Source organism: Schistocerca serialis, chromosome 2 (genome assembly GCF_023864345.2).
Source record: "Schistocerca serialis cubense isolate TAMUIC-IGC-003099 chromosome 2, iqSchSeri2.2, whole genome shotgun sequence".
NCBI lineage: Eukaryota > Metazoa > Arthropoda > Insecta > Orthoptera > Acrididae > Schistocerca > Schistocerca serialis.
The window spans coordinates 589,225,640-589,237,450 of record NC_064639.1 but is presented as its reverse complement, the minus strand read 5'-3'; the positions used below and the strand labels follow the sequence as shown (position 1 = coordinate 589,237,450).

General features: G+C 40.3%; 1 protein-coding gene across 1 annotated transcript; it reads right to left on the bottom strand.

Moving 5' to 3' along the window:
- Positions 1 to 10,170: 10,170 nt before the first annotated feature.
- Positions 10,171 to 11,133, bottom strand: LOC126456259 (putative gustatory receptor 2a). Its single transcript, XM_050092010.1, has one exon. The coding sequence runs from the start codon at positions 11,131 to 11,133 to the stop codon at positions 10,171 to 10,173; it is 963 nt and encodes a 320-aa protein (XP_049947967.1).
- Between the last annotated feature and the right edge of the window lie 678 nt (positions 11,134 to 11,811).

Genomic DNA, 11,811 nt, shown 5'->3' with positions numbered 1-11,811 from the left:
CGATGCTACAGGAATTATCATAAAATAGTCCAGTCGACAAATTAAAGTCCCGACTGATGGAGGTTGTCTGTAATGCAGCGTCATACATTGCCTTGAGTGTCTTTCCTTCACTGGGCACTAGTGTAGTAACAGTTATATTTTAGCTGTCGTTATGAACTACATACTACCCCCCGATGAACCATGAACCTTGCCGTTGGTGGGGAGGCTTGCGTGCCTCAACGATACAGATGGCCGTAACGTAGGTGCAACCAAAACTGGGGGGTTTCTGTTGAGAGGCCAGACAAACGTGTGGTTGCTGAAGAGGGGCAGCAGCCTTTTCAGTAGATGCAGGGGCAACAGTCTGGATGATTGACTGATCTGGCCTTGTAACACTAACCAAAACGGTCTTGCTGTTTTGGTACTGCGAACGGCTGAAAGCAAGGGGAAACTACAGCCGTAATTTTTCCCGAGGGCATGCAGCTTTACTGTATGATTAAATGATGATTGCGTCCTCTTGGGAAAAATATTCCGGAGGTAAAATAGTCCCCCATTCGGATCTCCGGGCGGGGACTACTCAAGAGGACATCGTTATCAGGAGAAAGAAAACTGGCGTTCTTCAGATCGGAGGGTGGAATGTCAGATCCCTTAATCGGGCAGGTAGGTTATAAAATTTAAGAAGGGAAATGCATAGGATAAAGTTAGATATAGTGGGAATTAGTGAAGTTCGCTGGCAGGAGGAACAAGACTTTTGGTCATGTGAATATAGGGTTATAACTACAAAATCAAATAGGGGTAATGCAGGAGTCGGTTCAACAATGAATAAAAAAATAGGAGTACGGGTAAGCTACTACAAACAGCATAGTGAACGCATTATTATGGCCAAGATAGACACGAAGCCCACGCCTACTACAGTAGTACAAGTTTATATGCCAACTAGCTCTGCAGATGATGAAGAAATTGATGAAATGTATGATGAGATAAAAGAAATTATTCAGGTAGTCAAGGGAGATGAAAATTTAATAGTCATGGGTGACTGGAATTCGACAGTAGGAAAAGGGAGAGAAGGAAGCGTAGTAGATGAATATGGATTGGGGCTAAGAAATGAAAGAGGAAGCCACTTGGTAGAATTTTGCACAGAGCATCACTTAATCATAGCTAATTCTTGGTTCAAGAATCATGAAAGAAGGTTGTATACATGGAAGAACCCTGGAGATACTAAAAGGTTTCAGATAGATCATATAATGGTAAGACAGATATTTAAAAACCAGATTTTAAATTGTAAGTCAGTTCCAGGGACAGATGTGGACTCTGACCACAATCTGTTGGTTATGAACTGTAGATTAAAATTGAATAAACTGCAAAAAGGGGGGATTTAAGGAGATGGGACCTGCATAAACTGAAAGAACCAGAGGTTGTAGAGAGTTTCAGGGAGAGCATTGGGGAACAATAGACAGGAATGGGGGAAAGAAATATAGTAGAAGATGAATGGGTACTTATGAGGAATGAAATAGTGAAGGCAGCAGAGGATCAAGTAGGTAAAAAGACGAGGGCTAGTAGAAATCCTTGCGTAACAGAAGAGATACTGAATTTAACTGATGAAAGGAGAAAATACAACATTGCAGCAAGTGAAGCAGGCAAAAAGGAATAAAAACGTCTCAAAAATGAGATCGACAGGGAGTGCAAAATGGCTAAGCAGGGATGGCTAGAGGACAAATGTAAGGATGTAGAGAATTATCTCATGAGGGGTAAGACAGAGCCGGCCGGAGTGGCCGTGCGGTTCTAGGCGCTACAGTCTGGAGCCGAGCGACCGCTACGGTCGCAGGTTCGAATCCTGCCTCGGGCATGGATGTGTGTGATGTCCTTAGGTTAGTTAGGTTCTAAGTTCTAGGTGACTGATGATCTCAGAAGTTAAGTTGCATAGTGCTCAGAGCCATTTGAACCATTTTGGTAAGATAGATACTGCCTACAGGAAAATTAAAGAGATCTGTGGATAAAAGAGAACCACTTGCATGAATATCAAGAGCTCAGACGGAAAGCCAGTTCTAAGCAAAGAAGGGAAAGCAGAAAGGTGGAAGGAGTATATAGAGGGTCTATACAGGGGCGATGTTCTTGAGGACAATATTATGGAAATGGAAGAGGAGGTAGATGGAGACGAAATGGAAGATATGATATTGCGTGAAGAGTTTGACAGAGCACTGAAAGACCTAAGTCGAAACAAGGTCCCGGGAGTAGACAACATTCCTTTAGAACTGCTGATAGCCTTGGGAGAGCCAGCCCTGACAAAAGTCTACCATCTGGTGAGCAAGATGTATGAGACAGGCGAAATACCCCCAGACTTGAAGAAGAATATAATAATTCCAATCACAAAGAAAGCAGATATTAACAAATGTGAAAATTACCGAACTATCAGTTTAATAAGTCACAGCTGCAAAATACTAACGCGAATTCTTTACAGACGAATGGAAAAACTGGTAGAAGCCGACCTCGGGGAAGATCAGTTTGGATTCCGTTAAAATTTAGGAACACGTGAGGCAATACTGACCCTACGACTTATCTTAGAAGAAAGATTAAGGAAAGGCAAACCTACGTTTCTAGCATTTGTAGACTTAGAGAAAGCTTTTCACAATGTTGACTGGAATACTCTCTTTCAAATTCGAAAGTTGGCAGGGGTAAAATATAGGGAGCGAAAGGCTATTTACAATTTATACAGAAACCAGATGGCAGTTCTAAGTGTGGAGGGACATGAAAGGGAAGCAGTGGTTGGAAAGGGAGTGAGACAGGGTTGTAGTCTTTCCCCGATGCTATTCAATCTGTATATTGAGCAAGCAGTAAAGGAAACGAAAGAAAAATTCGGAGTAGGTATTAAAATCCATGGAGAAGAAATAAAAACTTTTGAGGTTCGCCGATGACAATGTAATTCCGTCAGAGACAGCAAAGGACTTGGAAGAGCACTTGAACGGAATGGACAGTGTCTTGAAAGTAGGGTATAAGATGAACATCAACAAGAGCAATACGAGGATAATGGAATGTAGTCGAATTAAGTCGGGGGATGCTGCGGGAATTGGATTAGGAAATGAGACACTTAAAGTAGTAAAGGAGTTTTGCTATTTGGGGAGCAAAATAACTGATGATGGTCGAAGTAGAGAGGATATAAAATGTAGACTGGCAATGGTAAGGAAAGCGTTTCTGAAGAAGAGAAATTTGTTAACATCGAGTATTGATTTAAGTGTCAGGAAGTCGTTTCTGAAAGTATTTGTATGGAATGTAGCCATGTATGGAAGTGAAACACGGACGATAAATAGTTTTGACAAGAAGAGAACAGAAGCTTTCGAAATGCGGTGTTACAGAAGAATGCTGAAGATTAGATGGGTAGATCATATAACTAATGAGGAGGTATTGAATAGAACTGGGGAGAAGAGGGGTTTGTGGCACAACTTGACTAGAAGAAAGGATCGGTTGGTAGGACATGTTCTGAGGCATCAAGGGATCACCAATTTAGTATTGGAGGGCAGCACGAAGGGTAAAAATCGTAGAGGGAGACCAAGAGATGAATACACTAAGCAGATTCAGAGGGATGTAAGCTGCAGCAGGTACTGGGAGATGAAGAGTCTTGCACAGGATAGGGTAGCATGGAGAGCTGCATCAAACCATCCCAGAAGTGAAGACCACAACAACAACAATGAACTACAAGTTACTGGAAAAATTTATGATTTGACCCTTTTTTGTATGGCTGATATGCTTAAAATACCGCGTGTGTGCGTTTTTGACTTCACACTACGCAGTGCTACATTCTCTTGTCACGATTGTGTCTGCTTACCCGCCAGCTCAAGCGTGAGGCAGGAAAGTGCCTGCACTTCGGTTTCCTGCAGAATCCTTGAACATGTTTTCAGTTAGAATCTATTAAACTTCCCTCAGACTGAGAAGCTTATGTCAATGAATCAGCAAAACATCGCTCTTACGGAACTCAGCTTGCCTTTTTCTCACATGATATACTGCGAACTATGAATAAAGGGCAACAGGCAGATTCCACATTTATAGATTTCCGAAAAGCATTTAACACGGATCTCCATCGCAGGCTGTTAACGAAGGTACGAGCATATGGAATAAGTTCACAGATATGTGAGTACAACACAGTATGTTATCCTCGATGGAAGGTATTCATCAGAGACGAAGGAGTCGTCAGGATTCTCCAGGGAACTCCGAAAGGACCACTTTTGTCCTCTATATAAATAAATGATTTGGCGGCTAGGGTTGGCAGCAATCAGCGGTTGTTTGCTTATGATGCTACGTTGTACGCTAAGGTGTCGAACTTGAGTGACTGTAGCATGATACGTGATCAGTTAGACAAAACTTCTAGCTTATGTGATGAATGGCAGCTACCTCTAAACATACAAAAATGTAAGTTAATGCGGATGAGTAGCAATGACACACCTACACTGTTCGAACATAGTATTACTAGTGTCCTGCTTGACACAGTTAAGTCGTTTGAATATCTGGGCGTAATGTAGCAAAGCGATATGAGATGGAACGAACATACGAGAACTCTCATAAGGAAGACGAATGGTCAACTTCAGTTTATTGGGGGAATTTTTGGAAAGTGCGGTTCGCCTATAAAGGAGATCGCATATATAACTCTGGTGCGACCTATTCTTGAGCACTGCTCGAGTGTTTGGGATCCGTACCAGACCGGATTGAAGGGATATATTGAAGAAATTCAGAGGCGAACTGCTAGATTTGTTGCCAATAGGTTCGAACAACACGTAAGTCTTACAAAGATGCTACAGGAACTCAAATGTGAATCCCTGGAGGGAAGGCTACATTATTTTCGAGGAATACTATTGAGGAAATTTAGAGAATCGCCACTTGAAGCTGACTGCACAACAATTCTTCTGCCTCCAACAAACACCACGTGACGACCATGAAGATAAGATACGAGAAATTAAAGCTTGTACGGAGGCATATAGATAGACATTTTCTCCTCGCTCTATTTGCGAGTGGAACAGGAAAGGAAATGAGTAGTAGTTGTACAGGGTACCCTCTGCCACGCACCTCACATTGGCTTGCAGAGTATCTATATAGATGTAGATGTAGAAAGGATGTACAAACTGCTGCTACAAGAGAATCTTCGTGCAGCAAAAATTAGTGCGCCTTTGAAACTAAAATTTTGACAATTCACTTCTTTCGATGTATTATTTCCGTGCGAAAAATTTCAGGGTATATTTTGACATGTTGGATTGGATCATTCCCTTTTAAGTGTATTAAATGTCGACTTCCACTATATGAATCATAATTTAGCATTATCAGCAGAAAATAGCAACTGTTTTGTACTTAACATAAAGTTAATGCCCTAGCATGGTCACTATAATGTTTGGCAGACTTTAAAACGTAGATGAAAACACGGCAACCCTCGTTTCTATTTATGTTCGTGTACAAAATTCTGATGTTGAAATCACTGTTAAATATGTTATTTCACCGAAGTATCAATTAGTTTCCGTTGCACAACAGCGTAAGTTAGTCAGTCATCACCAAATGTGCCTTAACCCTCAAATTACATAACGAGAGGCAATAAGTGACATTAGCATGTTTTTTTCTGTTACAGATCAACAATACAATTTCGGTAAGGAAATAACATAGTGCCATTTAATTTGACGGTCCACTGTGCCTTTCGTCTTATTGGGTACAGGTATCGAACTACCTTAACCGGTACAGTAATCAGTTCAAATGGTTCAAATGGCTCTAAGCACTATGGGACTTACCACCTGAGGTCATTAGTCCCCTATACTCAGAACTACTTAAACCTAACTAACCTAAGGACATCACACACATCCATGCCCGAGGCAGGATTCGAACCTGCGACCGTAGCAGCCGCGTGGTTCCGGACTGAAGCGCCTAGAACCGCTAGGCCACAGCGGCCGGTCAGTAATCAGTAGTGAGAAGAAGCGAGCCACAAGTGTTTTGTACTATTGTGGAAAAATAATACAAATTTTTATGTATCTTGAAAGTGCTATTTTATTTTGGAGCAAAGATCTCGTTTTCATCCGCAATCAGAGATTGTACATTGCTCTATATGGAACCTTCTCCATTGTCCTCTTTGACAGAAGCAAACCAAGCATATTTATCCAGTTTTTACTAAGCTAACACATCGTATTTGGTGCTTTTGATAGTTGTATCCGCATATTACAAAAATATTCCGTTTAAGTGACACATTACATCAAAAATCTCTCCGAAACGCATCATTTTTTGTATGCCTTGCTGTGCTCAATGTGTGAATATAAGACTACGTTGGATAAAGGTGCTATAGGTCTTGGTATTATTTAGTAGTTGATTATGGAAAGGAAATACTAAACGGTCTGCAAACTTCTTTAGAGAAATTTAGCACCATAGACCTGGTGAGTAAATCTCACTCCTTTCCTGAAATTTCCTTTTTAAAGCATCGTAGGAAAATGAACTCAAATAGGCACAAGATCAAAAATAATAAAAATGGTTGTACTGAACAGCCAGTAAGCTCAATTATATTATTTTAGTGTTGAACATGACGCAGTTATCTTCTGAACCCATAAAATAGTGCATAGTCAGGTTATGAACTTTCATTCTTGTAACAACAGAAACATAGCTACAGCCTCCAATTGAAATGTCAATATCTTTACACCTCTTTCATAAATATTACAGACGAAATAGGGTTGATATCAACATTGAGCCACTTAATATGAGGGTCCACAATAATATTTTAGAAGTCATACGCACCCTAACATGAAAGTTACACATACACTGTCAATACCTCTACATATTTTTCATAAATAATACAGATAATTTAGATGTAGAAATTAAAAGAGTCCACACATGTGTTTTAGGTGTCAAGTATATCTTATCCTGTAAGTTAGTCAGTACTGTCAACGTCTACGACAACTAATACAGACAACATACACATGGAAATAGCATTGTGAGATTTAACTTTAGAGTCCATTGTGTCTTGCATCAAATGTAGAAATATCAAGCTTTAATTGTCATCATGTGCAGAACACATAAGAATATGGCAGTGCCATGATACATCCCAATTGGCAGTTTCATTTTAATATCCTCTAAAGTAGTGGGATGGAACTGAGAGATACAAATGTTGCATGTGCATGTGTGTGTGTGTATGTGTGTGTGTTGGCGTGTGGGTTTACTCTGCTGACAAAGTAATGGGCAGTAAACTACAGTACTGTAACTGCAGGGGAGAGGAAGGGTGAGCGAAAGTGGAGAGGGCTTAGAAGAGGAGACATGGGACTGCTGACAGGGTGTGGCTTAGGAGAGAGGTGGGACAAAACTATGTCATTTGTTTGCCCCTGTCACTGTACAGAGGCAACCTAAAGTTCAGATACCAATTTCTGACCATTAACACTTTTCCCCTCCTATTCTCATCTCTTTGGGTTTCTTCAGACACTTTAATCTGCAAATAATTCATTGAAAGAATTGTATGTCAGACTAGCCATTCATTAACCTCATTCAACCAACGTAAAATACACACACACAAGTTGTCTGTTACCACTGTCATTAGGGTCTGATAAACTCCCAAGCCTTCGATTTCGACTTCTCTGCAACGTCCTTGCACTAGTGCTAATTGCATAGCTGACCTCATTTTCTAACTTTGCTGAGTACCACCTAACTTTATTTCCGGAAAAGAATAGTTACTTATCCGTAAATACTGTATCCAACAAGAGGTTACCTAAACACTACTACATGGAAAAAACTATAATCGAATTTTAAATAGCGTAATAGAAAGTCAAAGACACACAAGTTTGCCTGATATTATAACTAAATACTACAGTCACAGGAGAGTAAAAAATAAAATAACTGATGTATGTCTTACAATTTTTGGTGCAATCGTCCAGAACGCATGGTACTGATCCAAGGTAGTGAGAAACTCTACAAATAAGATCAAAACCTTATTTTCATGCATACTACAAATTTAAGAACCCTCCCACATTTTTATATCTGTATGTGAAGGCTCATCTCACGAATTACTTTAGAGATTTTGGTACGGTTTTCACCAACAGGTAGACTAAGTCGCGAGGTAGGTTTGTGTGTATAATTTATTACTGCTGCACCAAACAAATCGTCCAGGTGTAAGCAACTAGTGCTACCTGCTTGCAGGCGAGATGGGTCGCTAGTTAGATATAAATACATGGCGTTTATTAGTGGATCTGGTTGAACAACATCATTTGAGATTTAAAGAGTTTAAAACCCCACAGACTGGATTTTAAATGGATAGGATTATCAAAAAAGTCTTAATGGTCTTTCAGAGATGCTGCTTTTAAGGGAATTAATTGCCAGGCATATGAGAATAAAATTATGTCTGACACTTTTAGACAGACTAAAAGTTACAGATATCTACAACACAGTTTTGCAAAATACAACCGTTAGTTGCATGTGAGTGCTCTAAAAATCTACAGTTTTGGGCACCGGACGGAGACGTAGTTATGTGCCACTCGAGCAAACAATCAGTCGAATATTAGTCAACTCCTAGATAATACTACAATGAGATGTTTCTTTCTTGCACTTTTGCTACTGTATATGCCTATATCCAATACGTTAATGAACAATGACAAATTTTTAAATTTTGTTTCACGAAATGATATCACCTAAGTATTAATGACCAAGAGGGATTCTTGATGAAACACAAAAATATCTTTCGATCCCTGCACAAGGTACCACGTTATCTCTAATCTGCAAAACAGCTACACCAGCATTGACGGCAACTGTCACTCTCTCGTTGACGACTGCACTATCAGTTTACAAACTACATATGCAAAACGTATCCACAAATAATTTTTTAAATTTACTCTTCTCAAATATGATAAGAGCGGATCGTTGTATCTCAGTCTGTTGGACCCATTGCCTTTATATTTATGGTTCAAGTATGTGTAAAATATAAAACAGAACAGAAAGAACTATTCCCTAAATTTTTTGCAATGTATCCGCACCTTTACCACTAAATATCATTTACTTACATTTGCTTTATAGTTGTTGGTTCTCCTAAAATTCATATTCAGTACCCTGCTATTATCAGAAACTAGTTGCAGGTTTACAACAAATCGTGAGTAAATTAGTGCTACACTGTTTGCATCAAAAAATTTTATCCCAAACTTTGTACTAGTATTTAAAACACAGAGGATAAGGGCAAACATTTAATGGCAGAATGAAATTGCCTAAGTTTCATGAAACACGCTTGTTCCTGAGAAAAATCTCTGACTGTACTTCATTACATACACTGTCGAACCAATATGTGCTATACTGCGGTACTAGAAAGAGGTAATTCTAACTAAACTAAAGAAAGGAATGAAGGTACCTACTGTCTCTTTACGAAGGGTGTGACATCGTCTCAAATACGATCATGAATTTTGTTGTAGTAAAAAATACAATGATGAGCAAAAAACTAATTATTAACTGGAATGATTATGTTATGACGATTTACAGGTAAAACTGAGGTGTCCAACATTTGGCCATTCGTGACAGCTGTATGCTATCATACTACTTACCGCCTTCTTGTACAGGAACTGGCCGTCATAAAACAAGGGCACAATTATTCGTTACGTTAGCTCTTAGCTTTAGTGTAGTTTAATTTTTAGCAGATTTAGAAAGTATCACTGTTAAAGAGATAACATTTACTCATTTTTTGGTTTTACACTTTCCAGCTAAGTTCTGAAGCTTGTGCCTTCCTTATTAACTGCTGTTCGTTACTACACTTATAATCGGCGACATATAATTTGATGCACACTGCTGAATATGTTGAATTTCTTATTATTATCACTTGAGAAATATAATTTTGAGAAAACTAGTCTACCATTTTCTGCCTTGGGTGCAAAAAATACTACATGACAATTACTCATTGATAGTTTCATGTACGTAAACATAGTATATCAGTACAACTGGACTTTTCCAGAACTACAGTTTAGCCAACACACTAACAAGCTACACTACAGAATATAAGATCTCTCCTAGCAGGCATAGGCCAAGTACATGATTACTGAATTGGTTTCCTTATTAATGCATTAAGAGATGTGCGTTAGATACAAGACGATTCATTGCTTAACAAGCGCAAACTATGAGGGAAACTCTTTCTGTAGTCAGAAGTTGAAATGGACCAACATCCAAAGAGAGATTTTTTCCTTCTTTGTCTCTCAAAAGAACAACGGCCCAACATTACGCCCTCTATGGCTCGATGCCAAACTGTGTCAGGATGACTATGTGGGTGATGACGGTTGCCAAGGTGGAGATGACCAAACTCCTGCGGATGTGGAAGAAGCCACCAGCGGTGAAGCTCAGAGGTGGCCCCCTCCGAACCTCATGCAGGAATGCCTCTGCTTCTGGTAGCGGCGTCCCACACAGAGCGAACGCCGTTGCCGCCCTGTGCAGCAGGACTCCCGTCCGGCGTTCCTCGTCGCACGCGGCGGCGCAGCACATGGACACCGCCACCAGCTTCACTCCGTGATAGGCCAGCCACAGGGAAGAGCCGAGCAGGGAATGACTCAGGACACCCGTGTTTATACCGACGTCCTCTACCAGCAGTGCAATTATTTCGTACGAGCTGTTGATGACGCCGAAGAAAGCACCGGCCACCATTGACGTCGCAGCAGGACCGTAATGTTGCTGTAGCGTTTCTGCCGCACGGTGGAGAACAGCGTACGCTGCGCGGAGGTCGTTTATGTTAGCATCTCGTGATCTCTGAGACAGCTCAGGTTCGTAGAGGAGGATGTCTGTAAGGCAGTCATTTGCACTCCCATCTGTTCCAGTATTTGGACAAATTGTCAAGACGAGCTGCCTATTCAATTCTCTGTAGCGCAATAGTAGTTCCATCACCAACAACGTAAAGTGTGGAGAGACAAGTGTGCAAATGACAGTGTAGATGAGGTAAGTCATGTACCACAAAACACGATCTTGCTCTGTAATATTGTCATACACTTTGATAACTGTCGCAGTTAAAATAACAAGTGTACTCACCATGCTCACAAGTATTCCACCAATAGCCTTTCCTCTATCTCTGTTCTCAAGCTGGAGACATTGGTCGACATATTTTAGTCTATGAAGATATATCCTGATGTGCCCCAGTTTACCATATGCTGATCTTCCGAAGAGAACGATGTACTCTGACCACTGCATCAACCTGACACCCATACTCAATATGACGATGACACGCGGGAGGATCTGAAACTGGACTGATGCAATGTATATGCTACACAGCATAAAGCAAAGCGCGATCAGAAACCATAAAAATGACAGTAACTCTAAAGCTTTGCAGTTCATGGGCATAAGACCAAGAATTCCCCACAGCGAATAGAGTGGTCTCGTGATGATCAACAGTGCAGCATCGTTGTTCTTGCCAGAGAGATCAACAACTGCCGTTGGATATTGTCGACGATTCATTTTCGTGCCGGATAATCCTGATTTCCAATTAGCTATAAACGACGCCACCAATGGTTCTTTCACTGTCTTAGGCAGCATAACAATGGTCTATCAAGAATTTTGCCTTTTGCATCACTGTACACTACGTTTACAAGAAGTTATTAACTCTACTATCTTTGTCACTACCAATTAATTTTTAACCCCCCTATAAGACTTGCACTAACAACAGCTCGTGAGAATTGATGAGAACTGTAGAGCACCAGCAACACAAGGACGTTATTGATCTTCCCTGAGTTAATCGCAACGATGCACTTGGGACGGTAACGCGCAATTTCGAAATCGCTTTAACGTATTAACAGAAATAAAAGTTTTGCTTCGTAATGAACCTCAAGACAAAGTGTTCCAGGAAGTAAATAGCTTTTATACTTAATGAGATCTGTGTTCCTAATG